Source organism: Oncorhynchus masou, chromosome 26, assembly GCF_036934945.1.
Source record: "Oncorhynchus masou masou isolate Uvic2021 chromosome 26, UVic_Omas_1.1, whole genome shotgun sequence".
NCBI lineage: Eukaryota > Metazoa > Chordata > Actinopteri > Salmoniformes > Salmonidae > Oncorhynchus > Oncorhynchus masou.
Window position 1 is genome coordinate 7797300 of NC_088237.1, and position 21872 is coordinate 7819171.

General features: G+C 44.5%; 1 protein-coding gene across 1 annotated transcript in view; it reads left to right on the plus strand.

Moving 5' to 3' along the window:
• cerk (ceramide kinase) overlaps nucleotides 1-21057 on the plus strand; it is a 35827-nt gene extending 14770 nt beyond the window's left edge. The window contains exons 2-12 of the mRNA XM_064938237.1: nucleotides 2671-2796; nucleotides 2950-3072; nucleotides 3472-3597; nucleotides 4577-4643; nucleotides 7950-8095; nucleotides 13220-13294; nucleotides 13782-13934; nucleotides 14138-14332; nucleotides 15567-15778; nucleotides 17724-17932; nucleotides 19445-21057. Of these exons, the coding sequence (XP_064794309.1) occupies nucleotides 2671-2796; nucleotides 2950-3072; nucleotides 3472-3597; nucleotides 4577-4643; nucleotides 7950-8095; nucleotides 13220-13294; nucleotides 13782-13934; nucleotides 14138-14332; nucleotides 15567-15778; nucleotides 17724-17932; nucleotides 19445-19556 (1544 nt within the window). The 3' untranslated portion in view covers nucleotides 19557-21057. The remainder of the gene's footprint in view (nucleotides 1-2670; nucleotides 2797-2949; nucleotides 3073-3471; nucleotides 3598-4576; nucleotides 4644-7949; nucleotides 8096-13219; nucleotides 13295-13781; nucleotides 13935-14137; nucleotides 14333-15566; nucleotides 15779-17723; nucleotides 17933-19444) is intronic.
• Nucleotides 21058-21872: the final 815 nt, after the last annotated feature.

A 21872-nucleotide genomic window follows, 5' to 3' on the forward strand; every position in this document is an offset into this window, starting at 1 on the left:
ACCATTTTTTTTCCCCCACGATTTGTTCTTAGGCGTTAAGCTATGAAATAAAGGCAGAGCATCTTTGGAATGTCAGTCGTTGTGCCAGTGAACTTCCACTTACCCAGTGTTTCATCAATGTATTTCATATTTTTATTGGAGTGTTTGGTTTATTCCATCATGTCATACGCCCATAGCGTCACAGTGATAAAACCGATTTAAGCCCTTATGATTATGACGGGTGTAAACCTGGAGTCACCCGTCCCCATCGCTCTGCTATCACTAATCAGACAGAGTCCACATGTGACTAAAGAATTGAATCCCAAACAGATTGAATCCCAAACAGATATAAATTGAATCCCAAACAGATATAACATTTGACTAAAACAATGATTTCAAACCTTGCTTACATTTCTACAGTATATGATCACATATATTGCTCTGTTATGCATGGGATTCCTTTGAATAAATTAAACACTGGGGGATTGTTTGTGTGGGTGGGGGGGGTGGGGGGTCAGAACTTGGGGTGCCAAATAAAATCGCATGCGAGCCAAATTCGGCCCGAGGGCCACCAGTTGGGGTACCCTGCTGCAGTGTGTATGAGGAGCAGCTCATATTATGAGCGATAATTCTTCAAGTGCTGTTCTTGCTGCCCTCTATCATTTTCATTATCAAAAAGTGGCTTTCATCATGACGCAGGTTAGGCTGTAGACCTAGATGTTCATGACAGTACCAGTCAAAAGTTTGGACACCTACTCATTCAAGGGTTCTTCTTTATTTTTACTTTGTTCTACAATGTAGAATAATATTGAAGACATCAAAACTATGAAATATCACAAATCAAAATATATTTTATTTTAGTCTTCAAAGTAGCCACCTTTTGCCTTGATGACATCTTTGCACACTCTTGGCATTCTCTCAACCAGCTTTTCCAACAGTCTTGAAGTAGTTCCCACATATGCTGAGCACTTGTTGGCTGCTTTTTCTTCACTCTGTGGTCAAACTCATCCCAAACCATCTCAATTGTGTTGAGTTGGGGTGATTATAGAGGCCAGGTCATCTGATGCAGCACCCTATCACTCTCCTCCTTGGTCAAACAGCCCTTACACAGCCTGGATGTGTATTGGGTCCTTGATCTGTTAAAAAACAAATGATAGTCCCATTAAGCGCAAACCAGATGGGATGGCGTATCGCTGCAGAATGCTGTGGTAGCCATGCTGGTTAAGTGTGCCTTGAATTCTAAATAAATCACTGAGTGTCACCAGCAAAGCACCATCACCCACATGCGGAAATCATCCGCTCACCTGCTCTGCGTCTCACAAAGACACAGCGGTTGGAACTAAAAATCTCAAATTTGGACTCATCAGACCAAAGGACAGATTTTCACCGGTCGAATGTCCATTGCTCGTGTTTCTTGGCCCAAGCAACTCGCTTCTTCTTGTTGGTGTCCTTGAGTAGTGGTTTCTTTGCAGAAATTTGACCATGGAGGCCTGATTCACGCAGTCTCCTCTGAACAGTTGATGTTGAGATGTCTGTTACTTGAACTCTGAAGCATTTATTTGGGCTGCAATTTCTGAGGCTGGTAACTCTAATGAACTTATCCTCTGCAGCAGAGGTAATTCTGGGTCTTCCTTTCCTGTGGTGGTCCTCATGAGAGCCAGTTTCATCATAGCGCTTGATGGTTTTTGCAACTGCATTTGAAGAAACTTTCAAAGTTCTTGAAATGTTCCGTATTGAATGACCTTCATGTCTTTAAAGTAATGATGGACTGTCGTTTCTCTTTGCTTATTGGAGCTGTTCTTGTCATAATATGGACTTGGTATTTTACCAAATAGGGCTATCTTCTGTATACCACCCCTACCTTGTCACAACACAACTGATTGGCTCAAACGCATTAAGAAGGAAAAAATTCCACAAATTAACTTTTAAGAAGGCACACCTGTTAATTGAAATGCATTCCAGGTGACTTCCTCATGAAGTTGGTTGAGAAAAATACCAAGTGTGCAAAGCTGTCAAAGGCAAAGGGTGTCTACTTTGAAGAATCTCAAATACATTTGGATTTGTTTGACACTTTTTTTTGGTTACTACATGATTCCATATGTGTTATTTCATAGTGTTGATGTCTTCACTATTGTTCTACAATGTAAAAAAATAATAACAATTAAGAAACCCATGAATGAGTAGGTGTGTCCAAACCTTTGACTGGTACTGTATGTCAACGTTAGGTGGTTACTGTCTATGACTGAGGTAGATCATTAACGTCACCTTGTGCCTGGTCTGAACCCTCCACTTCCTTGAACAAAGCCATAATGACTCTGATACTGTCACCCTAATCCCAGTGTGGCACGGTCACATGAGATGCTTACTGGCATATGGTGATGCAAGATGTAGTGCCCACAGCCTGTTAATAGGATAGTCAACTAAACAGGAAGGCTCATTCTTAAGCGTTCACATGATCCCAGGACATAAATAATGTTCCTTGATTTTCATTCATGCAAGCACTGGGGAATATGACCCTAAAAAGACACCCATTCAGGTAAATTTAACCCTAGGTTATCTTTGCCTTTTTGATATCGAATCTCTATTGTTGAATTCTAAATCCTGACCGCATGTCAATTTGTCCTTTGTGTAATTGCTGTGTTATTATGGGGTATTTAACTGTTTTTCTGTGTTGTTTCTTAATGTTTACAGCAGACCACCATTTTCTCTTGGTGTCTGAGATAGTTGGTGCCAGAGAGACCAAAGAAGAAGAAGACCAAACAAACAAAGATGGTGGAAGGAAGCATAGAGTTCTGTTGTATCCGTATGCATTTACAGGTAGGGGAGGGATACATAATCTGGCATGGGATGGTTTGTGGAGGCAGACATTTTTGTTTAATCAACCCAAACAAGCCATGAATTTGTTGGAATGATAGTATCCCTCTTGACTTTTCAGTTTTCCATTCTGTCTTTCTCTCTTTTTCGAAATAGTGTCCTACACGGAGAGGACCAAACATCACTGCTGGCAGTGTAAAGACATCATCTTCCATTGCTTAGACGAGGCACAGCGTCAACAGTGGGTCCAGACAATCAACAACCAACTCTCACTACTCAGTATGTCCTTTTCAATGCAGCCTGTTTTACGTTAAACACACACCAACTTTAAAGGCTCTCGATTTGTGAAACATCTATGAAGGCGTATCTCTTTAAATGTGTTGTCTGTGTAAAGTGGGACCATTTTACCAACCATTAATACACTATTTAGCATCTTACCAAGAAGTACCTTTCCAATGCGTTTTGCTCATCTAGCCTTCAATATCCCAACAATTTATTCTGGAGAACATTAAGAGAATCAGTCAGAGGATGTCAGTTTGATAACGGAGCATTTCTGTAAAGTTTTGTTGGTTAATGAAACTTCATGAAGTTGTCAGACAATCACACTCTACCGTCCGTTAAACTAAATGTTGAGTCCTCCATTTTTAATGACCAAACAGGCTCTCCTTCACTTTGCAGGCATCCGACCGAAACGCTTGCTAGTGTACATCAATCCCTACAGTGGGAAACAACGCGGGAAGTGGATTTACGAGCAGAGAGTAGCCCCACTCTTCTCTCGAGCCTCCATCTCCACCGACGTGATCGGTGAGTTCCTGTCAGGGGGCCTACATTAACATTTAAATAAAAAATGAGCTTTTATGGCCCGGCAAATATTTATTTGTTGACTTGGCAAACAGCCTATACCCGCCAACCACTCCCAAGAATATGGTTTTATTTATAGCACCATCCATCAATGGAACACTGTAATGGAAGCTGTGATAGTCGATAAACATGAGAATCCATTCCAAACACATCTATGATTCATGGGATGCTTTGGGAAGACCATGGATCGTCTAGGGCCGGGCTACTCGACTCTTACCCTACGAGGTCCAGAGCCTGTTGGTTTTCTGTTCTACCTGATAGTTAATTGCACCCACTTGGGGTGCCAGGTCTAAATCGGGACCCTGATTAGAGAGGACAAATGAAAACGAGTACTGGAGTTGGCTTCAAGGTCCAGAGTTGAGTTTGAGGGGTCTAAGGTATTGGCAGGGGGAGGCATCACATAGCTTGGGAAGATCATGAATTGTCTAGTGCAGGGATGGGCAACTCCAGTCCTCGGGGGCCGGGATTGGTGTTTCCCTTTTTCCCCATCGCTAGCAAACGCAGCTGATTTAAAACTTATTGCATTCTAAACTGAATGTCCTGATTAGTCGATTATTGGAGTCAGGTGTGTTAGCTGGTGCTGGAGCAAAAGTGTGAGACCAACCAGGTCCCCGAGGACTGGAGTTGCCGATCCCTCGTCTAGGGTATTGGCAGCTCGCGGCCATAGATCTGTCATGGGTTTAAGGCTGGACCCAGACCCATAGCTCGAGGTGTTTTAATTGGTGTTGGCCTTTCACCATTTGTTGGAAACACTTTATGGTAAAAAACATATTTTCTTTCCTTTTAGACAATGGGAAGTGCAATACTGGATGCAGGATTCTTGGCTTAACCATTTTTTTGTAATGTGTGTGCAACGTCTTGACAAGCTTGTGAGATGTTCATCATGGGTTTTTAATAGTGACGATATAACTTGTTTCCATAGTTACGGAGAGTGCCAATCATGCCAGGGATCACTTGAAGACGGAGGTAGATCTGAAGCAATGTGACGGGTGCGTTTTAAACACAGCAGGAAAACACTTCAATCACCTGGCTTAGACTTTTTACTATCTCAGTCAGAAATGACTTTGTTGGTGCAAAAGACTAAGTGAAGATTTCAGTATAAAAACAGTTAATGTTCAACCACAATGCATTCATGTCTGAGGGAAGAAGACTGCTGAGAGCAAAATGGACATTATTAGCAGTATCAATACAACAACCGCATTAACATGAAAGCTGAGGGGGGCAGAGTGTCTGTGGGTTTTTACTCCTCAAATTGTACTGGAGGATGCATTGTAAACATGGCCGCCCCATGGATGCATTTGCCAGGTCAAAATGACCCGATAATGTCGTATCTGTTTTATTTATATGGGTTAAAAAATATTATCCTTTTTGTGAAATATAATTATTTTGAGTGATGATTTGGACTTTTTCAATAATTATTTTATTGTTAGAAATGTTTTTTTTAGTCGCTTTTCAACCGCTCCATTTCAATGATGACATATTATGAAATTCCATAATGGCTATTGAAAATATTGGCATCTTTTTCTTACAGTCAATCTTTACAATCAAAGTTTCACATTCAACCTTTTAGTGTGAAGAACCAAATAAAGCCACCCTAATTAAGCATGTTTTATAATATTTCAAAACATTTTTTTAAAAATCCAAAGTTCATCAATATAACCGACAACACTAACAATTTTGAATATAGAAAGCATGAACACTAAAAGGAACAACGTGTGCATGTGTGTGTGATGCTTACTTGTGCTCTTAGTCCATGCATTTGTTACAAACCACAAGCACGTGACTGTGCTCTTTGCAGATGGATGTGTTGCACTGAGAACACCAGCAGCTGACTTCTATCCTTTGCACTTGGGCAGAGCTGGCACCTCTTCCTCTTCTGGCCCTGGCTGCTCTGAGTGGTGGGTAGAGCTGGCACCTCTTCACCTTCTGGCCCTGGCTGCTCTGAGTGGTGGGTAGAGCTGGCACCTCTTCCTCTTCTGGCACTAGCTGCTCTGAGTGGTGGGTAGAGCTGGCACCTCTTCCTCTTCTGGCCTTGGCTGCGCTGAGTGGTGGGTAGAGCTGGCACCTCTTCCTCTTCTGGCCCTGGCTGCGCTGCGTGGTGGGTAGAGCTGGCACCTCTTCCTCTTCTGGCCCTAGCTGCTCTGAGTGGTGGGTAGAGCTGGCACCTCTTCCTCTTCTGGCCCTGGCTGCGCTGAGTGGTGGGTAGAGCTGGCACCTCTTCCTCTTCTGGCCCTAGCTGCTCTGAGTGGTGGGTAGAGCTGGCACCTCTTCCTCTTCTGGCCCTAGCTGCTCTGAGTGGTGGGTAGAGCTGGCACCTCTTCCTCTTCTGGCCCTAGCTGCTCTGAGTGGTGAGTAGAGCTGGCACCTCTTCCTCTTCTGGCCCTGGCTGCTCTGAGTGGTGGGTAGAGCTGGCACCTCTTCCTCTTCTGGCACTGGCTGCGCTGAGTGGTGGGTAGAGCTGGCACCTCTTCCTCTTCTGGCCCTGGCTGCGCTGAGTGGTGGGTAGAGCTGGCACCTCTTCCTCTTCTGGCCCTGGCTGCGCTGAGTGGTGGGTAGAGCTGGCACCTCTTCCTCTTCTGGCCCTGGCTGCGCTGAGTGGTGGGTAGAGCTGGCACCTCTTCCTCTTCTGGCCCTAGCTGCTCTGAGTGGTGGGTAGAGCTGGCACCTCTTCCTCTTCTGGCCCTGGCTGCTCTGAGTGGTAGTGGCATGGCTCTTTCATCACCCCACATCTTTCCATTGTCTCAGTTCTTCTGTTTAGATGGGAGAACCTTCCAGAAGGACAACCATCTCTGCAGCACTCCAACAATCAGGCCTTTATGGTAGAGTGGCCAGACGGAAGCCACTCCCCAGTAAAAGGCACCGGACAGCCCGCTTGGAGTTTGCCAAAAAGACACCTAAAGGACTCCCAGACCATGATAAACAGGATTCTCTGGTCTGATGAAACCAAGATTGAACTCTTTGGATGGAATGCTAAGCGTCACGTCTGGAGGAAAGCTGCTCATCCACTGTGACGCAGTCGATGGGGATGAACCTTCTACAGTTTTGCTTTGAAAAGGTCCCTCACATACTGGAAGGCTGCCAGGTGATCCGTTGCCTCTCTGAACACTCTGGTCCTCTTGTCATCAAGCCTCAGGTAGCGCCAGATATCTTCCGACCGACATGGTGGCCTTATACATTGGATTCTGCAGTGGATCCAAAAATATCTCCCGTGTGGAGACATCCCACCTTTTCTCCTTGCCGGCGAGGAGGGTTCAACCAATTAAGGCCTTTTTGTTCCTCCTTGTTGACCTCTCTCCACTCTGTCCCTTTTCCTGTCGCTCTTCTCCGTCCTTCTAAATTTGTAGACTTTAGGACCTCCTCAACGGTGTTGTCACTAATGAACAGCTCCCAGGCTACTTTTGGTGACACAACTGCTTTCCCGGCACAGGCCCTGGGCAGCTCCTCCGGATGTTCTGGTTCTGGTCCTGACTTTAGTGGGAGGGCAGGAGTGTTCACTCCAGTAAGACCCCTTTTTTATTCATTTCGGTTCCGAGGAATCCTCCCCATCTGTAGAATCATCTAGGACAGCTGGACTACTAGGTGCATCCACAACTCCAACTTGACCCACAGGCACATAGAATATGTGTCATCTGAATTGGATACCTCAGATTCTGAGTCAGAGGCACCAATGGCTTCCTCATCCAGCATCTGTAAAACCATTTTGGTTGTATATCTGACCACATTCTTATGAGCCTCCTTAATGAAACTCCTTTTACTCAAAGAGTTCAAAAGGATGCATGAAAAGGTGATTAATGAACATTTAAAAACAAGATATTTAATCAATGTTATTAATTACTTATATTTTATTGTTGTAGCAAAAAGAAAGGTTAGTTTGACGAGTGCAATGCAGTGAATTCTATAGGAAATACATACCGGTCATATTTGACCCACATATGAAAACGTGAGGTAGTGATGCAAAAACTCTTCCTTAAAAGATAAGATATAAAAAACAAAACTAGGATGTTAGAACAGTAAAGACACATTATTTCAGGAATTCCTGGAATATTAGATGACATTTTGGGGGAAGAACAGTACAGCAACAAAAAACAAAAAAAACATTAGGCTGCGTCATTTTGACCCGACATATGAATCCTAAGATTAATCAATTATGGTCACTGATTTAGTTAGGAAATTCCCTCAGCTGGTTGTCTAGGTCTTAATTGGACACAAATTAAAAGGAAATCAAAAACCAGCAGACCCTAAGGCTGGTCTCAATGGAATGTTTTCATGCATCGTGTGTGTGTGTCCCTGTTCAGGGTGGTGTGCGTGGGAGGGGACGGGATGTTCAGCGAGGTTGTCCACGGCCTGGTCTCTAGGACCCAGAGTGATTCCAGAGTGGACCAGAACCAACCGAACCAGGACCTGGTTCCATGTGCGCTCCGCATCGGAATCATCCCTGCAGGTATGAGGGGAGGAGAGACGCAGAGGAGAGGAAGGAATGGGAGAAGTTAAGTTAAGTTATGGTAAGGTAAAGGCCAGTTCTAGCTCATAGAATGGGACTGTGTTATACCTCTGTTAGTGGCCATGGCTATGATTGACTCCCACTGTGGCTAACCTTAATCCCCATGTTCTGTTTTCTGGCTGTTGCTGAGTTACGAGTTTGAATCCCTATAGCAACAGGGCTTGGGGTCCCACAGGGGGTTCTGAAGAGTCCATCACTCAAAACTCAATTAGAGGGGGCCTGTTGTGCTGTGTGACCAGTTTAAAAAAATATATAAAAAAATCATCATACATTTCACCACCTTGAAATCCATTACTTCACAATACCTTAGGTTGAAGATGGAGGAGGAGAATCAAATCACAGCTGGTTTGGCCTATAGCTTCAGTGATTCTGTAGGTTAATGCTTCTACTTAGCATTGAGTGCCTGCTGCTGCTGGGGTCCAGAATTTTCTTTTTCCAGTCAGTCAGATGAAGATGAAATTATTACTATAAGCCAGTTAACACTATATATCTAGAGAAAAGGACTCACAGTATCACAGTTTTTGTTTGTGCATTTGCCCTGGTTGGTGTCCCACTGACAGGTCTCATGAGGTCAAGTGTGGCCTTTTCTGCTGCCACTGCTTATCCTGTACAAACATTTTAAACATTGTTACCTATCAATCAATCGAAACATAATTTTGAGGCCGATAAGGGATAGTGATAACCAACTGTCATGTTGTAGTGCAGTTCCGTATACCAGGAGAAATAATAACTCAAAGTAATAATGACGTTTTAATCAGACGTGGTAAGATAGCGAACAGAACCTCTCTGTATCAAATAGACTGAAATAGTATGAGTGTTTACAAAGTCAACCCAGCACACACACAACCTTGGTTAGAGTACCCAAAGTCCACGGTGTTATCAGGTTACCTACCTAGAAACCTAGTGGCTGTGTGTCTCGTTCAACACATTCACATTGTCTTATCACATATTTTCAAGGTAGTATGTTTAGGTTCATGACTGAACCTTGACTGTTATTCTATTAGGTAGGCAGACAGAGATAGTGAGAGAGCCTTTGGAATGATTTGAATGAGGAAGTAAGTCAAAACTGCGGGAAATATCTCCTCGAGGAAAAATCTGGAAATTCAGAGGGAGCTGAGAGAGTAGCTAGTTTCCTCTCTTCTGTGAATATTTTTGACTGGGTGTTAAGGTTTGTTGTTTGAAAAGGACTGCGTTGAAACAATGACTGGTAGATGATCCAAGACCCAGCTCAATTAATCCCGACCGTTGTGACAATGAGTCGTCATAATGCCGCATCAAATGTACATGATCTTAGGGGCATTGGCAAACACAATGTAAGTAATTTAAGTGATGTACCCCTAATTTCACCGACTATATCTGCTTATCCTACAGCTTATTGTAAGCAGTAATCATGAGCCTATAAACCAAAGTTACTGTTAGCACTGAGGCGGTGTGCAATAGCAGGAAGCCCACTTTAGCTCACTTCAGCTCCAATGTAAATAACATGAGTAAGTCTACCTCTGACAAGCTTCCCAGTAAAGCATTAAAAACAATCAAGCAACCCAGAAAAGTGCTAAAAATAGCCCATATTAACATATGTAGCCTAAGAAACAAGGTCCATGAAGTCAATAACTTGCTTGTAACAGATAACATTCATATTCTGAATATCTCTGGAACTCACTTAGATAATACCTTTGATACAGTGGTAGCAATACATGGTTATATATTCTACCGAAAAGACAGAAATGCCAACAGAGGCGGTGTTGCGGTCTATATTCAGAACCACATTCCTGTAAAGCTTAGAGACGATCTAATGTTAAATACTGTTGAAGTAATATGGCTACAGGTTCATCTTCCTCACCTAAAACCCATTCTTGTGGGAAGCTGCTATAGACCACCAAGTGCTAACAGTCAGTATCTGGATAATATGTCTGAAATGCTTGATAATGTATGTGATCTCAGCAGAGAAGTATATTTCCTGGGTGATTTTTAAATATTGATTGGCTATCATCAAGCTGCCCACTCAGGAAAAAACTTCAAACTGTAACCAGTGCCTGCAACCTGAATCAGGTTGTCAGTCAACCTACCAGGGTAGTTACGAACAGCACAGGAATTAAAATGACTGTGAATTGTATGGTTGAGATGGATGAGGCACAAGGTATGGCAATTAAGTCTGGCAGCCCAACTGATTGGCAAACGTCCTGCAAATTAAGAAACATTGTGACTAAACTAAAGAAAAAGAAAAATGAACTACACCCTGAAACAAATATGAATTCTATAAAAAATGATAGTAAAAAGCTTTGGGGCACCTTACATAACATTTTGGGAAAAAGGCCAACTCGGCTCCTTCGTTCATTGAATCACAAAGCCCACTGATATTGCAAACTACTTTAATGACTTTTTCATTGGCAAGATCAGCAAACTTAGGAATGACATGCCAGCAACAAACGCTGACACTACACATCCAAGTATATCGGACCAAATTATGAAAGACAAGAATTGTAATTTTGAATTCCCTAAAGTCAGTGTGGAAGAGGTGAGAAAAATTGTTGTCTATCAACAATGACAAACCACCGGGGTCTGACAATCTGGATGGAAAATTACTGAGGATAATAGCAGATGATATTGTCATTCCTATTTGCCACATCTTCAATGTAAGCCTAATGAAGAGAGTGTGCCCTCAGGCCTGGAGGGAAGTTAGTCATTCGCTACCAAAGAATAGTAAAGCCCCCTTTACAGGCTCAAATAGCCGACCAATCAGCCTGTTACCAACCCTTAGTAAACTTCTGGATTTTATTTTGGACCAGATACAATGCTACTTCACAGGAAACAAATTGACAACAGCATTTCAGCCTGCATATAGCGAAGGACACTCAACAAGCACAGCACTTACACCCAACGGCTGAGAGAAATTAATGATAAAAAGATTGGGGGGGCTGATTGTTAGACTTCAGTTCAGCTTTTGACATTATTGATAGTCTGCTGCTGGGAAAATGTATGTGTTATTGCAATAATTTGGCTAAAGAGTTACTTGTCTAACAGAACACAGATGGTGTTCTTTTAATGGAAGCCTCTCAAATATAATACAGTTAGAATCAGGAATTCCCCAGGGTAGCTGATTAGGCCCCTTGTTTTTTTTTTGTTTTTTTTTTACTAACGACATGCCACTGACTTTGAGTAAAGCCAGAGTGTCGATGTATGCGGATGACTCAACACTATACACGTCATCTACTACAGCGACTGAAATGACTGCAACACTCAACAAAGAGCTGCAGTTAGTTTCAGAGTGGGTGGCAAGGAATAAGTTAGCCCTAAATATTTCTAAAACTAGAAGCATTGTATTTGGAACAAAACACTCACTAAACCCTAAACCTCAACCAAATCTTGTAATAAATCTTGTGGAAATTGAGATGGCTTAACTGTTTGGAGTAACACTAGATTGAAAACTGTCATGGTCAAAACATATTGATGCAGTAGTAGCTACGAAGGGGAGAAGTCTGTCTATAATGAAGCAATGCTCTGCCTTCTTAACAACACTATCAACAAGGCAGGTCCTACAGGCCCTAGTTTTGTCGCACCTTGACTACTGTTCAATCGTGTGGTCAGGTACCACAAAAAAAGGACTTGACTCAGCAATTGGCTCAGAACAGGGCAGCACGGCTGGCCCTTGGATGTACACAGAGAGCTAATATTAATAATATGCATGTCAATCTCTCCTGGCTGAAAGTGGAGGAGAGATTGACTTCATCACTAGTTTTATTTATGAGAAGTATGCATGTCACAGACACATGCATACATACACACACACACACATACACAAGGATTTAGTATTGTAGATATGTGGTGGTGTAAGGGCCTGAGGACACACAGCGTGTTGTGAAATCTGTGAATGTATTGTAATGTTTTTAAACTTTTGCTGGACCCCAGGAAGAGTAGGGCAAACTAATGGGGATCCATAATAAATACATGCTCGGCTCACACAGTCACACACCCAAGACAGCCAAGCTTCCACACACACACACACACACACACATCTTCAATCTTCACCTGATGAAGAAATATGGAAGTGTAAACCAGTCTGTAGCACTACAGTTAGTTTTTAATTCAATAACTTTTCAAAAAGTATTGGAGAAGCAAACCAGTCAGCCCATGTCACCCTTTTACTCTCTGCTGTGTCATTGTCAGATTCTTGATAAGAGCAATCTGAAAAGAGAGGAGTGTGATTACTAAGCAATGAGTCCATCTGTGAACGGCAGGGCTGATTTCCCAGGCTCTCTGTTCTGTCACGGTTCCCTGAGTCAGCTGAAAACATCTAGCTTGCATCCCAAATAGCACCCTATTCCCTATATAGTGCAATACTTTTGATCAGAGCCTATTAGGGAATAGGGTGCCATTTGGGAAGCATCCCTAGCATCAGTCTGCAGTCTATCTGTAGAGATGGAAATAGGAAATAAGTCTGTCTCCTCACCGGTCTGTCTTGGTGTCGTTGGTTCGTCTCAACAGATCGTAAATTATCTAACTGTGACAGATATGCCTGAAATGACTGTCCCCCAGCTGAACGGTAGCGCACGGTCGATAGACACCTATTACCATAATATCAAATCAGAGATTTCGAAGTCAAACGGAACATTTCTCTCAAGTGCCAGGAAGGGTTTGCGTCTCGCTTTCCCCTCATTTACTGTGTAGTGAGTTCTGATTGGCCAGATCCAGACACACCCATTGGCTATGATATCTTTCTTTGGCCCTGGTACATATCATCTCTTTTCTGCCTAATAAAACTACTTAAACTCTTGTTCTAACTCCATCTCAAAACTCTAATCATAAAACACTTTTATGGCCATTGATGATTCAATAAAAACCATATTTAAACACTTAAACAAAAACTCCTGGATACAGACAAAGCCTAGTCCTGGGGTAAAAAGCCATTTCATTAGAGATTTTACATAGGATGTGCTTTTTAGTCCAGGACTAGGGCTAATCTGTTTCTGGGGAAAACGGCCCCCAAAGTTGGTGGTTTGGGATTATTCTTGAGATTCAAGATACTATTACGTGACTGACGAGGCCTGTATCTCTCCTATCCAACAGGTTCGACTGACTGTATCTGCTATTCTACCACAGGCACCAACGATCCAGTGACTTCAGCCCTGCACATCATCATGGGTAAGTAACCATACACACACACAAACACAAACAAACAGGTCTATCGGTCTCCTACCTGTTCACGTCGAGATTTAATAGAATGTCTTAATATATCTCGGTGACAATGCTCACAATTAGCTGCATCTCTCAATAGTACAAACATTCTATGTCTGAGTACAGTACACCATCCTAAGTCCTGTAGGTACACTTGTGTTGTCCCATGCGCACAGTCTGGAGTGTGGTTGAAAGAGATAACATTGCACTCTACTAGAGTCCTGTCCAGGGGGGGTTGGGTCAATTCAGGAAGGACACTGGTTATTCCAGTTCTCTTCCATGCTTTTCAATGAGGACCCAATTTTTAATTTGGTTCTCTTTCTGAATGGACTGATATTGAAATGGCATTGACCCGAACGCCAAGACTATTCTACAGGGAGTGTTCCGTGACGACATTCCAACCAGTTGAATGAGGCCCCCTTTCGGTCTGTTTTTCTGTGTGTTTCTCCTCCAGGTGACTCCCAGCCCATGGATGTGTGTTCTGTCCATCACAACAACACCTTCCTCAGGTACTCCGTCTCGCTGCTCGGATACGGTTTCTACGGCGACGTGCTGACAGACAGCGAGAGGAAGCGCTGGATGGGTCCTTCCAGATACGACTTCTCGGGTAAATAATGGAGTTATACGTGTTATTACAATTGCAGTCCAACGATTTAGTGACTACGTCATGTAGTAAAAAAAAAATTTTTTATCTCCATTTCCGAATATGACCTACAGGGAAAGGGAGGAATGAGTGGAGAAACTAAACATTTCACACAATGTCAACATCAGGATTTTCAAAGCCACACACTGCTTCTTCACACATTGCAGGCCTAAAGACGTTCCTGACCCATCAGTATTATGAAGGGACCGTCGCTTTCCTGCCCGCTGAGGACAACCTGGGGAACCCTAGAGACAAGGTCACGTGCATGACTGGGTGTCATATCTGTGAGCAGGGTGCCAACAATGGGCATCTCCTCTCAGGGGATCATGTCTACAAGATGGCTGAAGAGAACACTGACAAGGGTAAGAGGTTATGGTCCTCTGTAAGTGTGTGCCGTGTGTGGTCTTTTCCCTGTTGCCATGTCTGTTGATAAAGCTGATGTCCCTCCTGTCCCCATGTCTGTCCCCTCGTCTGTCTCTCTCTCACTGCCATGACGCCCGACAGACAGTCATAGTATACCGTATGGTGTTGAACACACACACTCCTCACAGCCCACTCTTCTCATCCCAGACCCTTATCTAACAAACAACACACATACACACACACACACACACACACACACACACACACACACACACACACACTACAGTCCCCACTTTTGGGAAATGGGAAACTCTTCTCAGCCTGCATTTATTTATTCTGAGTTTACTGAGAGCCACAGAGATCCCCTTTCTCCTCTCATCTCCCGGGACTCTAATTGGTGTTAATTTCCGGCTTCTCTGTTGTGGCTGGCTGGAGCGCTGGCTGAGGCGACAGGTCCCTGTGGTGCTGGGACACACACACACACACACAGACAGACAGAGGGAGTCAGAACCCCACTAATCAGGGAGATAGTTGGTCTGGCTGCCAGAGTTGGCGGCAGACTTGCTGCACACGTTTTGGTGATCAAATCTCCAACAATTGCTTAAGCAAATGGGGCAAGACGCCGGCTCGGTGCCACGTCGCAAACGAGCCTCCCGAAATGTTTCATGTGTGCGGGGACACTTGAGAGGTTCCCGAGCTAAGACGATGCCAAGACCTACAGTCAAGTTTGTAGATGTCTAATCGCAATCCCATTGGTAGTTTTTAAAGACGTCTAATCATTTACTTTCCAAGTAAATTAGTTTAGTTTGTTTAATCCCGGTGGACTTGTTAACGTTGGTTCAGGTTATCGTTCCTGTGAGTTTGTTTTACGAGGCGACTAGAATAATTAAGCGTTTTATGGACTCGGATCACATAATATTCCCCATCAGGGATATTATCGTAAAACACTCAGACATTTTGGAGTTACTATACATCCCCCATTAAACCACTCAACCAGTCATTTAATGGCAGAAGACTTTGATTCACCTAACAGTTACCGAGTGGCGTCACATGAGTGCAATAAAACATAATATTTTGTCCAGCCTCGCTCCTGATTTTAGAGCACCCAAAGAGTCAACGAATGTTTTTATATTTTACTAGCAATAATACAGACGCAGCACTGTAGGAAGAATTTTCCCCAAAAGGGATGACACTTTTTTTTTTTTTATCGATCATCTCCTCTTGTGTTTAAAGAGACCAGTGGTGATGGTGTATGGCGTGTGATCCGGGGCAAGTTCCTAGCAATCAACGCTGCCAGTATGAGCTGTGCCTGTCCTCGCAGCCCCAGAGGCCTGTCGCCCTATGCCCACCTGGCCGACGGCACCACAGACCTCATCCTGGTACGCAAGGCCTCCCGCCTCGATTTCCTCCGACACCTTATACGACACACCAACAAGGACGACCAGGTGGGAACTCTTGAGTTGTCATTGAGAGAAACATTTAGCGCTTTATTTATTTATTTTCACATTGGCAAAAGCATAAAAGATCATTTGGATGTAAGATGCCTCCATCAGAGGTGGTTATCACCCCGCCAAAAAGTGATCAGATTTAACAAAGTTATTTGCTAAGTAAGTACGGGATTATTTTCAAACCATATTCATCTCTGGCAATGTACTGTCTTGGTCCACAATACAAGTTTTTGAAAGTCACAAGGGGTTCGGGGGGAGATGGAGAATTCCTACGTCTCTTGCTTAGTCACTCATCTCTCTCACTTACTGCATGTCACGGGTGAGAGATGGAGATTGAGTGGGAAAGAGTTTCCCTGTACTTTGCTTGCAGACCTCATGGTTTAGTTGGCTGACACAGCTCTTTCTAAATCGGGGTATACCTCAGTTCAGACACTGTCTTGTGTCCCACTCCGCCCTCTCTCACTTTTCGTAAATATCCCAATTCTACAAGGTGATATCCCAATTCTACAAGGTGATATCCCAATTCTACAAGGTGATATCCCAATTCTACAAGGTGATATCCCAATTCTACAAGGTGATATCCCAATTCTACAAGGTGATATACAAGGTGATTCAAGGTGATATCCCAATTCTACAAGGTGATATCCCAACTCTACAAGGTGATATCCCAACTCTACAAGGTGATATCCCAACTCTACAAGGTGATATCCCAATTCTACAAGGTGATATCCCAATTCTACACAAGGTGATATCCCAATTCTACACAAGGTGATATCCCAATTCTACACAAGGTGATATCCCAATTCTACAAGGTGATATCCCAATTCTACAAGGTGATATCCCAATTCTACAAGGTGATATCCCAATTCTACAAGGTGATATCCCAATTCTACAAGGTGATATCCCAATTCTACAAGGTGATATCCCAATTCTACAAGGTGATATCCCAATTCTACAAGGTGATATCCCAATTCTACAAGGTGATATCCCAATTCTACAAGGCGCTCTGGATAACTTGCATCATCCTCCTGCGCATACTGCCACACACACAGGTGGGACGTTAGGATTTCCATTGTATTATACCTCTGTAATATCTGCATAGCCCATCCACCACGGAGCGAAACATGGAGTGAGAGGCCAGTAAGTGTATTCATAGTTTTGTCGAAAGCTTTTTAGGGGACACTTGGTATGAATACTAACCAGGCCCAGTCATAAAGTGAGTGTGATGGAGAATAAATCGCTCTAACACCCTCCTCTCCTCTCAGACAATCTGTGGAGTAGAACTGAGTAGTGATGGGGGGGGGATAAAGGGAGATTGTTTTCTGGGGCAGTGAAAGATTCAGACCTTTGACTGACCCCTTCTTTTCTGCCTCTTTTCCCGACTTTCTATCTTGTCTTTACTCCCTTCTCCTTATTCCTCCGTCCCTCCCTCCCCGTCCCTCCCTCCCCGTCCCTCCCTCCCCCCGTCCCTCCCTCCCCCGTCCCTCCCTCTCCGTCCCTCCCTCTCCGTCCCTCCCCCTCTCCGTCCCTCCCTCCCCGTCCCTCCCTCCCCGTCCCTCCCTCTCCGTCCCTCCCTCTCCGTCCCTCCCTCTCCGTCCCTCCCTCTCCGTCCCTCCCTCCCCGTCCCTCCCTCTCCGTCCCTCCCTCCCCGTCCCTCCCTCTCCGTCCCTCCCTCTCCGTCCCTCCCTCTCCGTCCCTCCCTCTCCGTCCCTCCCTCTCCGTCCCTCCCTCTCCGTCCCCCCTCTCCGTCCCTCCCTCCCCGTCCCTCCCCTCTCCGTCCCTCCCTCCCCGTCCCTCCCTCCCTCCCCGTCCCTCCCTCCCCGTCCCTCCCTCCCCATCCCTCCCTCCCTCCTCGTCCCTCCCTCCCTCCCCGTCCCTCCCTCTCTGTCCCTCCCTCTCCGTCCCTCCCTCCCCTGACTTCCATCCCTCTCTGTCTCCACAGTTTGACATGTCCTTTGTGGAGGTGCACCGTGTGCGGCGGTTCCGTTTTGTTCCAAAGCAAAGCAACGGGATCTCAGAGGTGGACCTGAGTGAGACCAGTGGGAAGAAGGTCTGTAACCAGGTCTGTACGGCCCATCCCAACAACGACACGGGCCATAGCAACTGGAACTGTGATGGGGAGATCTTGCCTCATGCGGATATACAAGTGAGGTATGCTATTCAGAATTGTAATATGTTGGTTTTGTTAAGAGATTGAAGAAGTTTGAGGTTTACCCACGTACACACACACACACACACACACACACACACACACACACACACACACACACACAGGGGTCCCACTTCTTCCACCTCAATATCAGTAGATATCTTTATATAGCATGATGGTGGCTCTCCCTCCACCACCACAACATCAGCAGAGATCTTTATATAGCATGATGGTGGCTCTCCCTCCACCACCACAACATCAGTAAAGATCTTTATATAGCATGATGGTGGCTCTCCCTCCACCACCACAACATCAGTAGAGTTCTTTATATAGCATGATGGTGGCTCTCCCTCCACCACCACAACATCAGTAGAGATCTTTATATAGCATGATGGTGGCTCTCCCTCCACCACCACAACATCAGTAGAGTTCTTTATATAGCATGATGGTGGCTCTCCCTCCACCACCACAACATCAGTAGAGATCTTTATATAGCATGATGGTGGCTCTCCCTCCACCACCACAACATCAGTAGAGATCTTTATATAGCATGATGGTGGCTCTCCCTCCCATCACCACAACATCAGTAGAGATCTTTATATAGCATGATGGTGGCTCTCCCTCCCACCACCACAACATCAGTAGAGATCTTTATATAGCATGATGGTGGCTCTCCCTCCCACCACCACAACATCAGTAGAGCTCTTTATATAGCATGATGGTGGCTCTCCCTCCCACCACCACAACATCAGTAGAGATCTTTATATAGCATGATGGTGGCTCTCCCTCCCACCACCACAACATCAGTGGAGATCTTTATATAGCATGATGGTGCCTCTCCCTCCCACCACCACAACATGAGTAGAGTTCCTTATATAGCACAATAGTGGCTTTCTTCCTGAACACATCATTTACTTTATGCTCCGTTATACTTTGCCAATGAGGCATGGCTGTGTAATCCTAGTTTATCTAATTCAATATCCCTTTCACTGTTAAGAGCCTTTTAGTCCCTTCATTTATTGCCTTTTTTCCTCTCCAGTAATTGTTCTTGGAATGAGTCCGCGAATGAGTGGCTGAGATAATTAATGGCGATAACCCTGATCACCCCCCCCCCCCCCTGAAAAGAAAAGAAATAGGCTGCTTTCTTTCACTGCTAGACACACATACTATTTGAACCACCAGTGTGACTGACTGGAAAATGAAATCTGAGTTGAACCCTTATTGAAGTCGGGGTCTGTCTAATGCATTAACCTCCACACTACTACTGGACCATTCCAAGTTTCATCACAGTGTTTCTGTAACCAGGCCACCTGAACGCTAAATAACAATCTCGGTTTTTACTCTAAAATGATCAAGGGACGCTTCTGAGTTTGGAACCTGATCTCCATTCCATTAGTTTTACATCTGTGTCAGACTGAAAACGAACACTCATTATGTTAATACATGTGTAACTGTTTTCTCTCTCTCTCTCTGTGTGTGTGTGTGTGTGTGTGTGTCTCTCTCTCTCTCTACAGTGTTCACTGCCAGCTGATCAGACTATTTGCCCGAGGTGTCGAGGGGAGGACCACGTTTGACACTTACACATGGTCTGTAATAGAGGGATCAAGTCTCTCGTGGCAAGCTTAAGGGGACCAACTGTCCCCAATTGCGCTAGAAAGTCCTGCATTTGGACCCTTTATCCCTCCATCCTGCAACCACACATGCAAGTCCTGCATTTTTTCTTTTTTCAATTTATAACTTTCATTTTTTTTTTTTTTAAGTCGGTTGATCACTTATTTCAGACTTCCCATTTATTCGAGGAGAACTGCCATCAGCTTGCGCTTTTGACAAAACATATAGGCTGTCATATGGCGCTTTCCCTTCCCAGTCAAGTATCTCTCCTGATGCATCTCCCCTCTGGAGCTTAAGCGAGTATCTGCTGCAATTACACCAGATTGCAGTACAGGTTTCCCGAGAATATGGAGATGAACGAAAAGGAGGAATCTGTTATATGTACCTCCAATCAAGTATGTGACTGATGTACTGTGTGGGCATCCAAAGACAATGCGATGGGAGGTAGAAATCACCAAGCTAGACTGTCGGCAATGCCTCACTGCTTCTGCGTATCGCTGTGATACAATGTGAGGGCAGAGAAACTCCTGGGCAATCAGAGGTCCCTAAGTGATTTTGCTTTCCCAGGAAGTTTCGCACCTGTGGCACAGAGCTACAGTTTGTCTATTTTGAAGTTATTTAGTTAAGACTAGTAGCCCCTCTCACTAGTGTGGGGGGGGGGGGCTGCTGCCAGTGGGTTGTCCTCTGTGTGTAGGGTAATGTCTTTGTGAGAGTGCCATCATAATGAGTTAGCGCCGTTACAATTATACACCAGCCCACAATCAGACAGATGCTGCTTCCTGCAGCCAAAACATCAGCCAACTCTAGGACACACACACACACACACACTCCATGCACGCACACACATCTATCATCTGCCACTGTGAAACCACACACAGACCTAAACTCTCAACACTGTGGGAGGCTCGGCCTGTTCTTTTGGAAGCCTCTCCACGATCATTACTGGTTGCTGCGAAAGGCCATGATTATATTTCAACTCTGAGCTGTGAGTGAATCAGGTCATGCTTATAATGTTCCCTGTGGGTGAACGGTCTGTGGCTGTCCCGTTCTGATGAACTGGCTGATGTTTCTTTGCTGTACAATGGATATATCTGTGTGGAACCAAACGGTGTCAGTCCCACGCTGACTCGCTAAGCCAGCTGAAGTGGGGGAACGTTTTGACGAACACATGAGTTCTGCTGAAGGCTTTATAATGACCGAAATATTTATGTAAACCATTCATCTTGCAGGTCTCAAGATGACATGACACACTGTGTGTAACTAACCTGTGATGTGGATTGTGATTTGATAAAGATTGAATATGTATGAATGTTTGGATACAGCTTAATTAAAGTGCTTTTAAACTAATAAGTGTGTGAAAAATGTGTATTTTTCTAGAAATGGTCGGAGGGCATTTTGAAGGTTGTGACTTTGGTGTCAAGTGCAAATTGTATTATTTTTTTTTTTTACAGTAGGCTTTGAGGCTTTTAATAAACTTAAAGCCTTCATCAACCCTGTGAAGGTTTTGTAGTGGGTCTATGTGTGTTCCTTGTTCATGTCTTCTCCATGTCTCTTCTCTTGTTATTCCTTAAACAGGAAGGACATTTGCCTACACACAAAAGCACAGACTGAAAAACGGGCCCCAGACGCAGCACTGTCGGTGGCTGGCATCCCTATCCTCTCTTGGCATGGTTTACAGGATGTTATTATAAATGAACTACATGAAACCAATACATGTTTCCCTGTTATCTCTAAGGGTCTTCCATAATGCTGCATGTGCCGCGAAGCCCATTCCGCTGACAGATATGCTTTACTGGGGAAAGGGACGAATGAGACGCCCACAGCATTTAATGGGCTTATTACATGAAAACGACTGCAGGGGAGATATAAATTGTCTCTGGCTCCTCTCTTCTCCCCTGGCGTCCGATGGAGAGATATTTTGCCTCGACCACATTTGTTCATCCACTCACTGTTTCTGATATGTCCCACACGTAACGGTGCTATCTGGATCGGCATGGCAATGAAGTAATGTCATTTTCCGATCTCCTCTTCCTACCCTCGGAGTGCATTCAATTTCCTCCCGCTCTCCTCCCATCTTTCGTGCTTCACTGTGTCTTCATTGAAAGCGGGTTTCGGGTCGCGTTCCCGTCGGGACCCACTGTCTCATTCTCAAGAAACCCGGCCTTCGTCCTGAGACACAACAATAAACACACACACAGCCAGCTGCTGTCCTTGGCTCACACCGGAACTGCATGGAGATTGGAGACAACTCATTGTGAGTGTGATTACACTTGCATTTTTACCCAGACGATGAGTTGTTTTTCTATCCCATCCACCTTGAGACAGCTCCGC